General features: G+C 42.6%; 1 protein-coding gene across 2 annotated transcripts in view; it reads left to right on the top strand.

Moving 5' to 3' along the window:
• ephb1 (EPH receptor B1) overlaps positions 1-20,475 on the top strand; it is a 159,473-nt gene that overhangs the window by 65,008 nt on the left and 73,990 nt on the right. For both annotated transcript variants that reach the window (XM_086203572.1, XM_086203571.1), the window contains exon 3: positions 848-1,529. In XM_086203572.1, coding sequence (XP_086059698.1) covers positions 848-1,529 — 682 coding nt within the window. The remainder of the gene's footprint in view (positions 1-847; positions 1,530-20,475) is intronic.

Raw genomic sequence — 20,475 nt, 5'->3', positions numbered from 1 at the left:
TCACCCAGCAGAATACATTCATTCAAGTCAGTGGGCTTTTTTGTGACTGCAACAATACAAGCAGCCTTTGTGTTGTTTGGGTTTTTTTTCCTGCTATACTCCAGTATGCCAAAGTATGACACATGCCTTACAAAAATAGAATTGAAGAAATTATTTTTTGAATTCCCCCCCCCCCCCCCCCACCCCACTGCTGCACATTTAAAAGCAAGCGTCCGGACAAGGTCTCTCTTTACTTCACCGATCCTCAGTTCTCAGTGATTCCAGCCAAATGTTCATGGCACATTTTCATCATGATTTGGTACAGTGAGTTAATACCCCAAGGGGGGCGTCTGATGCTCATCCAACATACTTTCTGGGTCGCACCTGCAAGAGAAGGCTTGCATGCGTGTCTTCTATCAGACCGGTGCTTGGCTGACATGAAGTCTCTGTCTGTTTAATTTAGCAGAGCATCATCTTGAATTTGTTACACACCATATTTTACAATACGAGTGCCCAGCCACGCTCGCAGTGGATATCACTTAGCAGCACGTCCGGTGTAATTGGATTTATACTTGGTTTGTGCTCATACAGTACATACACACACACACACACACACACACACACACACACACACACACACACACACGATAGCTTTGTCCATATTTGAGAAGATGAAGAAGTATTATTGCAGCTGTTGGCTGCATTTAGGAAATGGTTTTATGATTTAGAGAAGTGTGTATTCTCTCTTGGCTGTTAAATCCAGGAAGTGGCTCAAATCTGAAGAAGATTCTCATATTTGTGTATTTCAGCCAATATTGTGAGAAAACACCGTGATTACTAATCCCCTCTTGTCTCTTTACTTCTGTAGTGGGAGGAGGTGAGCGGCTACGATGAAAACCTCAACACCATCAGGACCTACCAGGTATGCAACGTCTTTGAGCCCAGTCAAAACAACTGGCTCCTCACCACTTTCATTGACCGGCGAGGAGCGCAACGCATCTACGTGGAGATTCGATTCACCGTGCGTGACTGCAGCTCCATCCCCAATGTCCCCGGCTCCTGCAAGGAGACCTTTAACCTCTACTACTATGAAACTGATGCGGTTATCGCCACCAAAGGCACCGCATTCTGGATGGAAGCCCCTTATCTCAAGGTGGACACCATTGCTGCTGATGAGAGCTTTTCGCAGGTCGACTTTGGGGGGCGCTTGATGAAGGTCAACACAGAGGTGCGGAGCTTCGGCCCGTTGTCTAAAAACGGTTTCTACTTGGCCTTTCAGGACTACGGTGCCTGCATGTCTCTGCTATCAGTCAGGGTCTTTTATAAGAAGTGCCCAAGTGTTGTGCAGAACTTTGCGATCTTTCCGGAGACAATGACAGGAGCGGAAAGCACGTCACTGGTCATCGCAAGGGGGATCTGCATTCCAAACTCAGAGGAAGTTGATGTTCCAATAAAGCTCTACTGCAACGGAGACGGAGAGTGGATGGTTCCTATCGGTAGCTGCACGTGCAAAGCCGGCTTCGAACCGGACAACGGCAACGTATGCAGAGGTGAGTGCAGCTAGATTTCTAATCTTCTTCAGCTTTACTTCTACTCAGAGTTCTTCGCTGGTTCCCTACTTTTAAAGTGATGGAACACTCCGAACAAATCACTCCGCTGCAGACAAGCTGCATGGATTTGTTCTATTTTTAGGCTTGACTATAACAAGGCATCGGCGCACCTCGGATCACAGATGTTCCACATCACTGAAACGGCTGAATTGATTGTGTTTCATACGTTTAGCTGAGCATCTCGCGCCGTACGTCTTCCTTGATCACATTCACCTCCGGCGTACTAGAAAGTCACATTAGCATTGATTCTTAATCTGCGGCGAATGCCATCCATCTGTGCAGCCGACTTTACAGATGGTAAGATGTTTGATTCTGCCTGGCTATGATGTGTGGAGGACTACATTCAGAGGGATAGATAATCACATGTACATAAAGGGGAGGTTAATCTGGGTTCTTTTAGTTCAAGCTGACATTTCTCTCCCCCCCCCTGTCCTCCAATGTACCTTTCTGCTTCACATGCTGCTACTTGCGCACATACAAAGAGAAAATTTGCTCAAGGTGTGTGATGATAATAAAAGTGGCCCCGGGCTCTCGGTATGGTGCAGTATTGGTTTGGCCCGCCACCGGTGGCTTGCTGCAGAGAGTGTGGAGGCCAGATAAGATTGATTGACGCACATCTGCTCTGATCAATAAACAGATATGAGAACGCCACATATCTACAAAGCACAGTGTGTGTGTGAGTGTGTGTGTGGGAGTGCATCTACTGTATCCTACTCCAATTGCCGAATGTCTGATTTCAAAACGCACCCATATACTTAAATGCGCGCGCACACACACACACACACGCACACACACACACACACACACAGTCCTTGACTGAGGTGAAATGACTTTCAAATAAAGATATTATTGCAAAAGTTGGATGTGACTTAATGGGAAACATAAGGTTTCTATTTCTACCCAACACCTACTGTTATTAATGTTTGCTTGCAGTGTCATAAGGGAACTGTAACGACTCCAGAAAATGAAGTTAGTGGGATTTCTTTTTTCTGTCACGTTCAGAAAATTTTCAAGAGTGTCGTGATGCGCATATCACTCTGATACTTAACTTGATATTGGAGACTATGACCATGGGGAAGATCTATTCAGTTCAATTACATGTTATTGTGTCTATTATGTTATTGTACGTTGGTACCACATGGCCGCTGGTTGAAACCTCAGTTCCCTTTGATTTCAGTGTTGAAGTGTCCTTGAGCAAGATACTCAACCTCTGATTGCTACTGATGAGCATGTTGACTTCTTGTATGGTAGCCTGGCACTAATACTATCTGTGTGTGTGTGTGTGTGTGTGTGTGTGTTCTTGTACTTGCTACACATTAAGGATTGGCATATGCATTTAACCAACATAGTGGGGACATTTTTGTAAAGTGAGGACATTTTAGCTGTTCCTCACTTCTTCAAAGGGATGTTTGAGGGTCAAGACTTGGTTTTAGGTTCAAGGTTAGAATCAGGTTCAGGTTAGGTTTAGGGTCAAGGTTAGGGTCGGGCAGTCAGTTGAGATGGTTAGGTTTGAGGGGCTAGGGAATGTATTATGTCAATGAAAGTCCTCATAGAGATATAAGTACAAGGGTGTGTGTGTGTGTGTGTGTGTGTGTGTGATGGGGTGAATGAGATGACATTGTAGAGTGCTCTGGGCACCACCAAGGTAGGTAAACAGCACTCTATAAACTGAGTCCATTGAATCAATCGACCAGGAGGCTGGTCTACTTTTCAGAATAAATAAAGAATAATAAAATGAAATAATAACAAATGTATATGCATACAACAACGGGAGAAATATATAAAACATACAGTTCCAGTATGATGATAAGTTTTACACAGAATTTAATTTTTACCTAAATTATTAATTGTTGATAGCAATAGCAGTTGATAGCAGTAATCTTCTAATTCGCACAATCCCTTGGACTTCCTTCTCTGAGCACCCACAACAAGAAGACTTCCTGCTGTGTTAAGTTCTCCCTCTCCCACTGAAGGAAATATGGCATTCTTGGAGTTATTAAAAGCAGCCTGGAAGAAGGGAGAGGAGTAGAAACCTACGTTGACTTTTTTTTTTTTTTTTTTTTTTTGAGGTCCTTTCTGTTTGGGTCAACTCCTGTTCATTAAACGTGAATTACACCACATAGTACAAGCTTGGAAACCAAATGGTTAAACAGATGGAGACAACGATATGATCTCGCCGTTTCGATCTCTCTCTCTCTCTCTCTCTCTCTCTCTCTGGAGACTCGTAGGGAATCTGTTCCCTCTCATCTCTTCTGAGAGGCCCCTCCAATAAGAGCAATCTCAACCTTTTATTTTCCACGCAGACTCTTCTCACGGGCTTGTAATACATTATTTAAACAGAGAAATCTAAGCTTTAAGTGCTTGTGGAAGCTGAGTATTTTAGGCAACCAATCAGTTGTGGGTGGGTGGGTGGTTTGTGGGGGGGGGGGGGGGGGGGCTGGTGCAATAGCATGGCCTCAGCATTGAGTCTAACATAATTGCCCATTAGAGATAAAGTAACAGATCCAGGAACAAAAAGAATACGAGAGCACAGAGTTTCCTGCAGGAGGGATTTTTGCTCATTGAGAACAACATGAGAGGGAAACGTAGGAGAGAAGGAGGAGAATGAATCTGATGATGTCTGATACTTTCAGAGGAATATCGGAATGTCCTGTAGAAACATACCTGGAATGAAAATGTGTTTAAATTGAGCAATGAGACAATAACTGGGACCACTCTGTGTTTGACAGGTGAAATCTTCCACACACTCTCACTACACAACTTCCACTTCTCACCTGACATAACACACACACACACACATGCACGCACACGCATCTGTCACTCACAGATGTCGTGTAATGTGTGAATCCATTGTCTGACTGGTAACTGATTGCTTTATTTATGTTTTTGCTCTGCAAAAAATGCTTTGAGCAAATTATGACATATTATTAATTGGTTGTTTAATTTTGTAGTCATTTGTCATGCCTGTGAAAATAGGTCTAATTACTAGTGGCTGGGTGTGTGTGTGTGTGTGTGTGTGTGTGTGTGTGTGTGTGTGGTGGGCCTCCCTGAACCTGACTCTCTAATCTATATGTTTTAATTAGTGATAGCTAGCTTGGTGTGCGTGCGCGTGTGTGCATGTGTGTGTTGCCTGCTGTCAGTTGGGCAGAGAGACCATGTAGAGTTGTTGTGCTCTCTAACGATGATGCCAGCATGCCATCCTCATTACCAGCTCCCCAGCTCCCACACAAGCCATTTGGGTACCCCCCCACCCCACCAACACACACACACACACACACACACACACACACACCCCTCCCCAACCCCTCTCTACTCTCCCCTCCTCTCTCACCCTTTGGCTATGTAAGCAATGTGCTAAATATTTTATCACTTCCCAGTTAAATCGAGCAGAGACGCTCCAAATAGCCCCCCAATACCTCTAACCATTCAAAAGTGTTGTCGTGTGTGAGAGAGTGTGTGTGTGTGTGTGTGTGTGTGTGTGTGTGTGTGTGTGTGTGTGTGTGTGTGTGTGTGTGTGTGTGTGCGTGCGCGCGTGTTTGTGTCAGCTAAACTCAAAGGTCCAACAAGAACTGATTTGTGGGTTTTACTGCCCCCCGGTATCGTGATGATAGAACCACCTTGACACATTTGGCTCATCATAGGTCTGTTTTGTTTTGAAGTCATTTTCATGTAAATGATTTTAATGTTCCTTGTTGTCTCTCATATGAAGGGATTCAAACTCAGGCGTGAGCTCGTTGTTCTGATGTTTAGGATGTGGCATAAATAGCTGAAGAGAACAACTGAAACACTTTGGAGTTTCGTTGGGATTGTATGAGGTTTCCTCCTCAATGTAGTTGGTTAAACATCAGTAAGAGTGGAGCTAAATCTGAAATCTGTATTTAAAAGAAGCACAAAGGAGTTTTTACAAAGCAGCATTTTGTACAAATATTCTGAAAAATATTCAGGATGAAAAACTCATCATGGGGGATTGTAAGTATTTGTGGTTGACAGGAAAACAGGGGGACACGGGAGGCGGAGCCACTTTGAGGCGCTGTAAGCTGTTTGAGTCGCCTGGACAAATATTCAGTACATTTAAGATGCTCCACGCCATTCCTGTGTGTTTAATTCCTGCTCGGATTCATGAATTCATGTATAATTTAAAAGAAAAAGATGAAAAAAAAAAAAGCAGATGCCAAATGTTTGCTGGGCGGAGTTCTGTGCTGGGGTACAGACACACAGGACGCTGACCTCCTTTTGTGCACCTGTTGACTTGAATATGCAGCCATTTGTAATCCAAGCATCCTCAGACAACATTCACTTCACTGGCAGGTGAGCGCCTGAACCATAAAGCCGGGTTGATTTTCTTTTTTGACTGTCGTGAAGGTTACGCGTATTTATTCCGGGTTCATAAAAATCCGAAACCACGAACGCAACTGATCCTGTTCATTGTAGAAGAACCTACAATTTAACATCCTCCTGTTTGAAGTGCAATTAAAATTAAGGATTTTACACTAGTTTCTTCTTATATTTGATAGTTTTGCTGTCTGAACAAACACAAAGGGGCTCAGCGTCTGTACTAACCAGGCTGGAACAGAGGACAGTAAAGGCCACGCGACAGAGGCTGAGCAGCATTGTATCAGCTATTGATTGTAACTAACACGTGAAATGGAAAGTGAAATAGAAACGTAACAGCAAAAATCATTACCTGGTTATATATTCATAGAATCCATCCATCCATCCACAATCCAATACTTCATGGTTATGTATTTATTTGGTTTGGTATTTATGTAATTCCTCACTGCAGCAGTCCTTCAGGCCTACACACAGCAGTATGAATACTCTCATATTTTCTCTCACCGTTAGGCTCCAGCGGGCTTTTGACATGCTGGCACATTAAAATTACAAATATTCAAATAACTTTATTTAACATTCTGCAGGCTGACAGTGGCAGCGGGAGATTCACAGCCCATTGAGCAAGTGCGCTTCTCCGGGCTAAGTGCCGATTCATCATGGCTGCCTTACTCCTGTCTAATGGTTGCCATCGTGGGACACGCGCGCACCGACACACATGCACATAAACACCTATTGGATTTAGAACGGTTCTGGCATGTGTGCATTTTAGAAAATGTTAAATGTGGAGTTCCAGGCCATTTATCACATTATTAACCCTTGCACAACACCTTAAACCTCCAATATATACACACACACCACCATCCAGTTCATTGTCATGGGTAGCAGCCGCTGAGAGTGTATAACTTTCACTTTGCACCTGAAACCCATTCAAGCACTGTCCAGACATTTATTTGAACTTACCTTCAGAGGCTGTTTGATGTAAAGCTTTGGTTTTTGAATTTTCCACTCTAGTGAGACTGTTATTACTTCTTTATGTGTCATATTTGAGTGTAAAGGATCCGGCAGACAGGACCCCCACAATGTCCCACTAAGCTATTAGAGCCAATTCCAGCCCATTTGGCCTTGTCTACTTCTCTTCCACAGAGTTTACTTCATTTGTAGAGAAGCACCCATGTGTATACACACACTCACAAACACACACGTCTACCAAGTCACCTTGAAGCCCAATTAAGTCTGACTCTTCCTACTCCTGTTAGTCCTATATGGCGTTGAGAACCAGGGGGAAGGAGACAAAAATTGAGAGCTATAAGAAAGAGCAGAGATTGAAAGACTTCTTGTTTCCATGGTTCTCAATAGGTTGAATAGGAGGATGGCAGAGAGCAGTGGTGAAAGAGTGTGACCCGAACAAAGACTCTTTGAATTTAAGGTCCAAACAGAGAGTCTGTAATGACCCCAAACACAGATGCGCCGCTCTCACTGCAATGACAGTCACTCCCTAATGATGTGAGAGGAATCTAGAGATTTTCTTCTCACATAATAGAAATACCTACCACATACAAAGCTGTTCTTATCCCCCATGGAGGGACACCTATTTTTTTTTTATTCCATCTCCCTCTGTCCTTTGAGCAGTTGTTAGAGTCTTCTCTAACCTTTCAGGTCATGCATTGGCAGTCTCTCTTTCACTTCTCTAACTTGGACTTTACTGAAGTTGCTGCACAGGAACTTATTCAACTTTGACCTGACAACTCTGACTCTTTTCTCCCTCCTTTCCTCTCTTCTCCCACTTCCCTCCCCCCCCCCCCCCCCGATGGACACGAAGGCTAGCGAGAGACACAGGGACACTGTGAGACACAAAGGACCCCTCACACTCAGCAGATGGCTCTGGCTTTACTTAATTTGCCGATGTCACCCTCATTGCCAAAACACACACACGCACGCACGCACACACATACACACACGCACGCATGCGCACGCACGCACGCACACACACACACACACACACACACACACACACACAAAAACCTCTGGCACAATGAGGGGCTCTACTTCACCCTCTCACCCCAGCGCTGACCTCCATCAATCAAAGCCTCGGTCTCGTGCTTTTAGATTATGACTGCAAGATCACAACATCATTCATAATGTTGCAACGCATTTAAATGTCAAAAGTAATGTTCATTTGGAAGACTCATCATTAAAAAAAAGAAAAAGAAAACTTATTTCCTTCTCTGTCACTTCTTTTCCCTACACGAGATCCCCCAGGGGAGGGGTATTCCTGGAAGAAGGATTTTGGACCCTAAAATTAGACCAGAAAAAAGGATTAACCCAAACTTTGGTTTGTCTTCCCTGGCAACTGATTCTCTGAAACTAAATGAGCAGGTTTTCTTCCACAAGGCCTTCCTCATGGTCATGTCATTTCCATTCAAACCTTCATTTTGAGAACAGTTCCTCCCTGGTTTTTTGGGTTTTTTTCAAGGTACATGAACTCTTTGTTTTGGCCAATAACAGGACTATCAGACCCACGACAGCCTGTAGAAAATCAAAATCAATCAAATCAAAATTTGTCCTCCTATTTCATTTTTTCTTCTCCTCCACAATTGGTGTGTTTTTGTCCTCAAGTGTGTTTCTCTCCTCCTCCTGCAGTGGAAAAGCCAGCAATGAAAACACTCAAAGCCCTCATTTAAATGCTTCCACCTCCACCGTGTTTGTACCTGGTGTCGATCACGCAAATTCTCGTCCTTGAAATTTTCTTCTGCAAAATGAACACCAGCTAAATGTGAAATATCTCAGAATCTACATGAGTCCTCTGTATTTTGGTTATGTACTGATTCAGATGCATCGTAAAATGTACTGCCTGAAACCAGGCTGGGCCGTCAAAGGCAGGCCTAGGAAACTCTCATCCTCTCTTGGATGTTTTTCAGATTGATGCAGTATTTGGATTGTTCAAGTTTATCATCTTGTCCCACATTCTTTGATCTACAATGAGAACTATAAAGTAACCTAAAAGTGGAGTTTTCACCCACAAAGTTGAAACAGGGTCATAATGTTCTCTTCCTGGAAGATTAAAGTCATTTCTCCCAAATAAAGAAAAAAAAAAAAAAAAAAGTATATTTAGTGGAAAGAAGCTCCAGAGAAGTGCACGGATTAGTCTGTGTAAGAGTAATAAAGATTTGTTAAGAGTTGCTGTTGTATCATTTGAATGACATTTCTTTTAAAGCATTAGCGCAAATCGCCACAAGCGAAATTCATGTATTAGATTGAGGCTTTTTCAGAGTCCTAAACAAAGCTGCATGCGTAGTCACACTGATATGTGTGTGTGTGTGTGTGTGTGTTTGTGTGTAATTCTGGTAAATGGCCCATTACTGGTATCGTTCGAAATTAAACTGCCATAGAGAATGAAATTGCTGTCTCATACGCTGTGTCAGGAAGTCTCAAAGTTACAAGCCAGTACTTTCAACTCTAGTTGAGTGGCTGCAGATTACAGTTGTGGTTGACACGCTGATTGAACTGGCTCACTATGTAGTCAGCAGCAGCAGGGGAGGAGGTTGTTTTCTTTGCAATAAACAAATTTTGGGAGCCAAAAGTGCATCTCATCCACACTTCCGCAGATTATGTCAATCTGCATGACGGCGCGCGTCAATGCAAAGCTTAAAATCGTCGAATTTTAGGGTCAAAGATGACAAATGCGAACACAAATAAACACAAACTCTCAGTCACCTCCTGTTGAACTCTGCGGCTCCAATTTCAAATCGTGTTTCGCATAATTCCCCGATAATTGAAGCAAACAGTTCCACTTTAAGTGCTATCTAAACATCCATGATTAAACATAGGTTTAGAATTATGTCTCTGTAATCTGTGTCATAACACCGTGAATTATCCTAAACCAACTCTGCTCTGTATAACTGGGCAGGCCATATCAAACACAACCTCAAAACCTCCCACAATATGTAATTATCCAGAAATTAGACAACTTCCATAATCTACAGCTCAACTATGTCATCGTGCATGTGTAATTGCATGTTTTCATTGACAGTAAACACAGACTTCACTTTTCAAGGTCAGGCCCAGTGTTTCTTGCAGAAATCAGAGGAAACATCTCTTTTTCAGACTGACAGACAGGAAGAGCCTCTGAAGCTCAATCTGGAATCTCTGTGACAAATCAGTGATCTGGACTTTGTTGTCAGTCCTCATGCTAAAGACCTCCTGGTATGGCTGTCTTCCGACAACGCCCACTGGAGGAGACATTTTGTGAATATTGAACCCTGAAAGCGAGATTGGTGAGTGTGTGTGTGTGTGTGTGTGTGTGTGTGTGTGTGTGTGTGTGTGTGTGTGTGTGTGTACTGGGGCAGTGAGACAAAAGGAGAAAGAAAAAGAGAGCGACTTGATAATCCTCTCTTTGAGGACTTTGTGCTTTGTGCTGCATTTGTTTACCAAGTTCCCACACTGGCTTGAGGCTGCAGCTTTTCTTCCAAATGGGTATTAGCATAGCCAGATATGTGTGAGGCTTCATATGCATCCCTTCTTATTCATATATAGTCTTCATGTGTGTGTTTATTCGTGTGTTTGTACAATAAAGAAAAGGCGAGTGTTTGTCCGCGACTGGGGCAACCTGACTTTAATGAAATCTTCAAGTGTGTGTGGTTTGAGTCTAAACAGGCCCGCTAACCTTTTACACAGTCTGGATGTTGTGATAAAACTGGGAACAGAGCCTTGCGTGCTGCATTGGACAGTACATCTTGATTATAGACTGATTGCTTTTTGTTTTAAGCCAGTTTCTTGATATTTAATACGATTGTACAGCACCAGGGAAGGAAGATGGCCCTTAATTACATGAATTGTCAAAACATCTTACTGATATCTCTTTCATACTGTATTAAAAGCAGGCCTAGTATTTCATTCCTAGCTAATTAAATCAGTATCATTACACAGATCAAAGAGGTACCCTTTGTAAGTCACTGTAGTGGTTAAATGAAGTGAAACTAAACTTGCAGTATACTTGAAATCCGAGAATATCTTACAACCTATTAGAGCTGACAGACTTTATCTCCGGTTTATTCACAGACATAGACTAGTATCACTGACTTATGGGAATGAGGTCACTCTCTGACGAAGATCATGTGATTAATGGCAGTCTAGAGGTTCCCCATCAGTGGTGCTGTGTCCTCTACATCCAGTGTCCCTCTTATTCTTTTTAAGCAATTGATCCCCTGCAAAGTGGAGATATGCGATCTGCCCCCGGTCCCCGTTTGTGTTGTGCTGCCTTCTTTAGATTAGGAGGCTGATTTTTATAAACCCCATGTTATGCTCCTTGAAATCATTTGAAAGTCTCTCCAAGGCATATTGTTGTGTTACTATGCCCCAAATCTTCCAGGGCCAGCGACGTTTTAAAGGTTTAATTTGCAGTGACCTACATTAAACTATCGAGCAGTGCTGTCAATATTTTAAAAGTATAGAATGTGATATACTTGCATTTGAGATACAATAATAGCACTGATACAAAAAATAGTTTCATGAAAGTCTTTCTTTGAGATGAAACAGTCTAACATGGAGGAATTCAATCCGATCCCTTTGATGATCTCAGACAAACAGCAGATGAGATCACACCTCAGCACTGAAAATTTGCAGCGAAAACATTTCAACGCGTTTTGCCGCCTGGTGCCAGTCGGTCAGCGTCAAAAAAAGTACCGGCTCTCAGTAGTTGATATATTCTTTATGAAAATCCATCAAACAGACAAGAACACACGCTGGTGATCCCGTCACCACCTTGGCAGAGTTAAAAACACACTTTTTGATGGTGTCTGTATGTAGTGCCAGGAGCGAAACCCCTGTCTCTGAAACGGTATCCTAATGCAAAGTGGGGGCTACTGTAGTGCGGGGCCACCCGGCGCAGAGGTATGCTTCTCAAAGAGAGAGATATGTGATTAGTCTGAGTCCGAATAGAGGCAAACGCTGACAAACAAATGGATGTGCTATGTCTAGAACGTTCTCTGGGGGAGCTGGATGGACTGAGATACAGGGACGCTGCCTTTGTATCTGAGCCAGCGCCAAGCATAATAAGACCCTTTGGGGAATGAACCAAACACAGAGTGATAGGGACACAAAAGCACACATGCTCATGCTCTCAGTCAATTTCAAAATCTCTCCCTCTCCCTCTCGCTTCTTTTAACCCACCTATCTTTTTTTGTTACTGCACTATAAACTGACCTTTATATCGCCGCCTTAGGACGGTTGGCCTATCATTATATGTTTGGCTTTTTTGAGTTTCTTAACTCGCAGCAATTTTATTGTGTTAGCTGTCATTTTAGAGCCCCGCAAACAGGATTCACAGCAACTTTCTTTATCAGGGCATTTATGTGTGTGTGTGTGTGTGTGTGTGTGTGTGTGTGTGTGTGTGTGTGTGTGCGCATCCATACGTCTCATGGTGTGAATAGGCCAGCAAGACCGATCGCCTCCCTCATTTGTTTCCCCTCTCTATCTCATCTTTTCTTCCTCTATTTCTTCCCTCTCTACTAGGAGAGCAGTCATAGAGAAGAATACCACAATAGAAGTATTAACCAGATGTATATTGAGCTTGCCTGACTGCTGCAGTCAATGTGGGGCTTTTACACTGCTAATTCCATGTGAATAGGGCCAACGCTCCCCAAGAAATGCCTCTGTGAGCACTTAGCGCGAGGGGCCCTTTCACTGCCTCTCGTGACCCAGGCCCACGGCAGCAGTGCCGACCCCCGTCTTTACCCACACAGTTCTTCATTTTCACAAGCACTTAATCTGAATTGGAAGCCTTTGCATTGTGGAAATGATTTGAGAGAGGGACCTTGGCCAGACAAAAGGGCTCATCTTTGGCTGAGACTTGAGCGTTTAAGCCCCTCTTGCTCCTTCTCATTCCCTCATACAGGACCCAGGAAGATGTTGTAGGGAGAGGAGCTGTGATGGGGTGCACAGGGGAAGTCCTGCTAAACGCTGACCTCAAACAAATATGACAACCGTGAAGATGAATACAGACTGAAGATACACATATTTCAGAGAGGAAAACACCCCCACCCCCTGCCTTATCTATCATTTGATCCAGGTCAGAACACATCCTGTGATGCTGGCTGAAGTTTGGTTTGAATCCGCTGGGCTCCAGCACCTAAGACTTTGGAGCTGGAATGTGTTAAAAACGCAGAGTGAAGCTTGGAAGTGCAACGCCGTTGCCGCCGGCTACTTAGCTTCAGGGTCAAATGAGATTACACCCTTGATCTGTGTTAGCGCCTTCTGATCTTAAGGATTGCAATGCAGAAATGTGTGTGTGTGTGTGTGTGTGTATATGTGTGTTTGTAGGCATTGTTCAATCTGCATCTAAATGCATCTGAATGTCTGTTGTAAGGAGTTTTAAAGTCAATTTATTTATGCTTTGCTTTCTTCCTAATTTGAAAGTATTACAGTATAATCCTTTCTAGGCTGCTTATATTGCAAGTGTGTGTTTGTGCGCACACCTGTGTGCATGTAGCACCTAGAAATCGGAGCGCTTACATGGTAGAAATTGGTTGTTAACTCATTAGTTGTTACGTTGCCTCTGTCTTAGTGCTTTGTCGGTGTGTCCCTCACACCAAAGCCTTTATTCTCGCTCACTCTCTTTCTTTTTGGACTCTATCTCTCTCTTTCTTTTTCTCTCTCCCTGCTCACTGTCCCGGAACACCTTAATCCAGTGTGAAAGCAATTGGCTCTCTCAGATCCAATCAATAGAGGGCCAGGGCAGCGAGCCAGGGGGAACATCTCTGGCCCAGCTCAGCTACAATCAATTTAGAGCCATCGATTCAGTGATTGAAATACAAAGAGCAGACGCGCTGGACCATACAGGTGCTTTAGTGTTTGGGTGTGCTAACATGTTATATATCTCCCTGTCTGAGCATTATTCTGTATGTGTGTGCGTGTGTGAGGGTGGGAGTGTGTTTTTGTGCAAATTTTGTTAGTGTGTGTGTGTGTATGTGTATGGATAGTATGATTTATTTTCAAGCCATCTGTCGTAAAGTGGGAATGGCATTTAATCTAGGAACTCAGAGGGAGCCAAGAAAGAAAGAAAAAAATCACTCCTAATCCAATATGTCCTGTCCAGAGAAGGTGTGTTTCAGGGTGTGTGTTTAAGTGTTTGTGTTAAGTTAAACTGTGCGTTCATGTGCCTTTGAGAGGTTCCTACTCACAGTGCTCCAGAGAAGGTGTTTACACCCCATTCATTGATGCAGCAATGGGTTTGCATGTATTTGGAAAAGGGGCCTTTGCATAGGATTTGCATGCAGGATGTGTGTGTGTGTGTGTGTGTGTGTGTGTGTGCGTTAGTTACTACCAGGACATGTTAGAGCACATATGACATCTAGGGAGATGTGTGCAACTTTTCATTGCATGCGTGTGTTCATGCATGTATGATGTGTTTTCTTCAGATTCCTTTGACCCGGTTTATGTAGTTGGTTACACATGTTTTCACATGTGCTGATTTGAGCAGGTTGTTGCCATGCTATACGGTTGCGGTGCAAACTCTTGAGTGTATTCTTGTGTTGGATGTAACTTCCAGAACATATAAAACAATCAGTCATCAGCTACACTAGCAACACAGGTTGTGTGAAGAGGTTTCCACGTCTTTATCATGCCGTCTGCTAAAAAGACGAAGCAGGAATGAACGACACTGTTGACGCTGATCGACTGACTCCATTTAGTTAGAGGTATGAAACAATGGGATCCTATGCATACATGGATTAAGAAGTTTTTTTAATGTCAGTGGTCGTCGATGTACTTGCTACCTCTGTAACACGTCTGTTCATAAGAGAAAGATCTGTCCTCTGTGGCTCTCGAATTTTTCCACCTGTTAAAATAGTTTTTTTGGCAGTTTTTCCTCAATCTGATGGAGGGTCAAAGGGCAGAGGATGCTGCACTGTGAACAGATTGCAAAGAGCCTGGAGGCATGTGTGTAGAGGGTTTGATTGATTGATCTGAGCACAGACAGAAGACCAACTTGTGTGTTCGATAGCCAGAGTAAACTATGGCAAGTTGTATTTAGCTTTTCTTTTGTTGTCGTTTATGTTGTGCAGTACTACAGTTTGTTCTTTGTTTAGGTTGTTTTTACATAACCCAAACCCATCCCCTCTTTGTGTGTTTATATGTGTGTGTGTGTGTGTGTGTTTTTGAGTTCTCCTCCATATCCTGCACTAAGCCATATATCTGTCTTTGTATATCAATTTTTTGCATTATTAATAATTTAAATGTAGAAATAAGTTAAACTCAAACTTGAAAACTAAAAAGATATGTATATTCTTTTTTTTGCACTTGTGCACTTCATTTTCCTTAAATGTAATTCGGATGATACTGTGTGTGAGGGCTGCAGGAATTGATATTATAATTGAAAAAGAAGAAAAACCTCTCTTTCAATCAAGCACACACAATGCAGATGCACACACACTCACTATTTTAGACACCCACCCAGATGCATCAATGTGAAGTGAGCAGAACAGAGAAGTAACCCCCCCCCCCTCTCCACACACACACACACACACACACAGAGGCTTGCACTCCTGTACTAGATCTCCCATGTTAATGGCTTTCCGCCATTTGTACAGTTAATCCAGGTTCCCAGTTGGCTACGTTGTATTTTTCTCCCCAACCCTCTGCTGGACAAGGTGTTGATGTCTTTCAAAAAGACCACAATGTCAGGAGCGCTAATGAGGACACACGCAGCTTTCAGTAAGTCTTTCACACACGCACACACATGCGCGGGCACACACACATGCGCACACACAAAGAGAGCGCGTGCTCCTCTTTTACCAGGCTGACGTTGTCATCACTAACACCCTTCCTTCTTGAAGCTTCAGCTGGCCTTTATCACAGCACAATTAACTCCTGAATTATTTTAGGCAGTTAAATAAGTGAATACAAAATAACCACTAAAGATCAACGACTAAGATGCCAGACTCTATTTAAGATATCACTTCCACAAAAACTGCTCTTGTTGAAGCTCCAAACAGCCGACAGTTACATTTGTGTTGGAGGTTTGCCCTGAAATAATTCAACAACAGCAGCATTTGTGTGACACAGAGGCAGGATGACTTTTCATTCCCTCTGTTATTATATTTGTATTCATAAAAGACTAGCAAGCGTAGCCGACATTGCCTGGTAAACAGAACCTGAAGAGCACAGGCCTCCAGCAAGGCCGACGTTATGAATTGCTGTTTTTCACCAAGTTAAACTGATCTGTTCCAAAACCAAGCAGGTTCCTCCTTGGCCTGCACACTGCAGTTCAACAAGTTCTCTGATCGTTGAATGAAAGTAAACATAAAAGCAGAGATGTTCTTGACTTACTCAAGTATGACAGTGCCATCCATCCATTCATCCATCCATTTTCTATACCACTTATCTGTTAAGGGTCACTGGGGGCTGAAACCTATCCCAGCTGACATTGAGTGAGAGGCAGAGTTCACCCTGGATGGGTCACCAGTCCGTCGCAGGGCCGTCAGGAGCCATCAGTGGCTCAGTATCTTGCTCAGGGATGCTTGGACATGGTCACCGGGGGAAGTGAGGATCGAACCAGCGACCCTCAGGTTGCTAGAAGGCCACTCTACCTCTGAGCCATGCCGCTCCATAGTTGACATTTAATCTGTTGAATTGATGATTTTTTCTTCTTTTTAAATATTTTTTGGGGATATTTTTGACAGTTGTATAGACAGAGACATGTAGGTGATGGTGGAGGAGGAGACTTGATACACACTCCGCCTGCTATGGGGGTCCCTCCGTGTAACCACAGTGTTTCAGGATACACAGCACTGGGACTCTTTCTCATTAGAGGCAAAGAAGAAAAAACCTAATTAATTTTTTAAAAATGACCCTTAGCCTATAAATCTGGTGGTCATCTAAGTAATTATGGTTACAACTCCCACTCTACTCCACACTACTAACAACCATTAACACTTTCTTTGAATAACACTCATTATTAACTTTATTTGTATTCTACCTTTTGATACAAAAATCCAGCTTTACAACAAAGAGAGAAGAACATTGGAGCCATAATGTTTGTTAAGAATAACATAAACATAATTTCACACAAAACGTGCAGAGGAAAGAAATTCAAATAAAGATATAAGATAATTTTAAAGATATTGAGGGAGGTGGATTTGTTCAAATCTGCTGCTATTCAGGTTTGTTGTTTTGGGGCGTAATTTACAAAATGATTAAAAAGAATTATGAATTATTTTTCATCAACTCGCAGTTCTAATCTACTCAACTACTCTGCACTCGATCTGATAAAGTCATCAACATTCATCCTCCATGGTGATGACTAACGTGTGGTCTTCTTCAACCCCCAAGATGTGTGTGCGGGTCCAGGAGCTCCCACACTGCTGCAGGCATTCTCTCTCACACACACACACACACACACACACACACACACACACACAGAGGCAATCACACAAAACAAACATATATGTTTGTCAGTTTCATAGCTCACGGTGTATTGACCAAGGCTGCCAGATAAAGGTCAGTGCTGTCCAGATTTGGACAGATTGGGTGGGTGCTACTCCAGTCCACTAGCACATACACACACACGCACACACACAGCTTAAATGCGAGTGTGTGTCTGATATTCTGGAGGAGGCTTTCCACCAAGATTATGCTGAAGCCATTTAGATTCCACTTTGACATGAACATGATGTGTTGCCGCTCTCCTTTCATGTTGCATGCTAGTGAAGGAGGTCAACTGCTGTTCAGTCACATGCAACAGAATATTTGATAAAAACACCCGCTTGCCATTGCATATTATAATATTATAACCAAAATATATTTGAAAAATTGCTCCACTAGATTTGAACAGTCTTTTTTTTTGGTATCTTTTTAATAAAAGCACACCCGCCCTGAATAGAGCTGTCCAAGATAAACCACATTCATTGTCCAGCTATATATAAATATATATGTGTACATACTGTATGTATATATTTATATTGTCTCCTATTGTTGAAAATAGCAGCAAGGCCATCAGTTATTATGTAATGACAAATAGCTGCAAAACATCTATTCAGCCAGGATTTGAGTGACAGTTACTTTGTGTTTCTCTTCACTTTCTCACAGTCTATTTCCCTGATCTCCCCCCCCCCCCGTCACTCTTTCTCTCCTACGCTTCACACATCATTTCTGTCTTGATGCAGAGGATTTTATCCTGACTTCCCTTTAAGTATAATAGAAGTGGATACTCGTCTGCTCTACATCGTCCTGGTGATGATTGCAGTCCTAGCTTGAGTTTCGTCACAGCTGATGCACCATCTGAGGTTGCAGTGCTGCTCCTGATGACCTCACACCAACCCTGTCGTTCCCACCCCTTCTCCACCTCTTGGCCTGCCATCAGTGCTGCTGACACTGCAGCTGGAGACTCTAAATCTGCTATTGCATTTAAAAAAAAGAAGAAGAAAAAAAAAAGGCGAGACCTATGTTTTTCATCTCCTCTCTCGTGTCATCGTCCTGCTAACCTCTGCACGGCCTCCTACTGTTTCTGACAGGCCACGTGCGTAAATGTCAGCATCATCGTGACAAGGTGCAGACGCTTGCTAGTGGATTACTGTTTGGAGGCATGTCACCAGGCCTCTCGTTGGTGGTGGAGGTGATGGAAAAGGACTGGGGTGAAAAAAAACCAAAAGCGGCTTTTGTGGTTTGGTCTGAGTGTTTGCAGGCATATTTTTGTGTAAACATTGTATTACATATGCTCCATTAGGATTCAAATTAGGAGATGGTAAACAATGAGAGGACCTTTTTGTTTTCAGGTTGTTTTATCATTCTGTTCTTCTGCTTTGTGCACAATTACTCATTCCCTCCTCACAGGCCTCTACACTCATTAGCAGAGCTTCAACCCCTTGCCAAGCGGCTGGGAATATTTAGGAAACGTGGCCTGTTTGAAGCTTTTATTGAGCCAATACGTTTTTAAATGGCGGGGTATAAAAGTGGGTTTTTTGTTGTTGTTTTTTTTTTTAAAGATAGGGGCTTGTACACATAGAGCTTCCTACCAAGATCAAAATATGATGCTTTCTGTTTATGTTCTGATAAAACTTACTCACATAGCATCTGATCCCTTAGGAGAAGGCTAAAACTGTAAGGAGAAGGACTTTTAAGAAGCTTAAGAGTTCCTTAAGCTGGGAAGAAAAAGGCGTGGAACGTCACTGAGGTATGAGAAATATTCTTTGAATGGCAGCGAGTTATTAAAATGCAACAGAGGAGGAAGAAGGGTGATGTTTGTGGTGGATCTCATTAAAGGTGCGCTCACATCTCCCACCTGTCATACCGGAAATATGCATAATTACTGTCAGTTAAACACTTTATTCCATCTTTTTTTTTTCATCAAACTGTTAGTTCAAGTGAATTTTTTAAAAACCGTCAGCATTGATTGTCCTCATATTAAGCTGTTTGACAATGTACTCACATGACGTTAGCAGCGTAGTTTCAAACGAACTCCGCTGGATTAAATGACTGTTAATTAGCTGTTACGCTCCTGTATTAACACACTCCTAATGTTTCCACGAATAAATAAATGATGGTCCATAAATGACAGATGTGACGATCAACAGTGAAAGCTTGGATAAACATGAAAGAATTACGTAGCCATATGCCGCACCTGCAAGTGTTTTCACTTTGAGGGGTTTATAGGAAAGAATCAAGCAGCCTGTAAAAATCAATACACATAGCAGATATTGTTGGCTCAAGGACTACGTCTGTGAAAAACCTTGTTACTCAAATAATGCCTTTGAAAATGAGTCTCATTACACCGTTGCATGTTAAGTGTGTGTTCAATCAATTTATCGTTTCTTGCGATAAGGCCTGTGACCTTGCAGTCAGCATGTGGTGTTAGCTATACACACACACACACACACACACACACACACACACACACTCAAATGTTTAAAATTAGTAGAAGTGGCAAAAGTACACACATTATTTACTTAAAGAAGTAGGGATATTTACAGTTTAAAAAAGGTAAAAGTGGAAGTACTGATTAAATTTCTGAAGTCAAATTGACGAATTACAGGCTCTAAAAATGTACCCAAAACAGAAACATTCACCCTGCGTATGGAGGTTTTTTTGTGTTAAGCTAACGGTACCAAACATGATGGGTGAATCTCTCACGTGCTGCTCACCGGGTTGTGGTTTTAAATGATTATGGTAACTAATGAAAATAATTGCTAAGGTGGAAGATTTATGCATACGCGCAGATTTAGAGATGCAAAACTGAACCAGTCAACGAACAACCCGATGTTCAGCTTGCACATTTGAGCCACAGTTTGCTTTATTTCAGTTCCACATGGAAACAAAAGTTATAGTAGGTTTTGTGTCTGCTCTGTGGAGCAAATACATCGTGGCCCATCAACTGCTTGCTGGGGATGTTTTCCTTCTCACAAAAGTAGAAAACAAAACCGGAGTGAAACCGACAGTCTGATACAAAAACATGACAACCCAGACTCAATCTCCAGCCTCCAGAACCGGTGCATCTCTAACGTGGAGTTGGAATGAGAGCTGATCCGCTCCGTCGTTCACTATGATGCAAACTTTACAAAACATG

This window comes from Aulostomus chinensis, chromosome 5, assembly GCF_037954235.1.
Source record: "Aulostomus chinensis isolate RoL2024-O1b breed Wild chromosome 5, RoL_Achi_v1.0, whole genome shotgun sequence".
In the NCBI taxonomy this organism is placed as follows: Eukaryota; Metazoa; Chordata; class Actinopteri; order Syngnathiformes; family Aulostomidae; genus Aulostomus; species Aulostomus chinensis.
The sequence above is the reverse complement of the archived record's forward strand: the minus strand, read 5'-3'. Positions and strand labels throughout refer to the sequence as shown.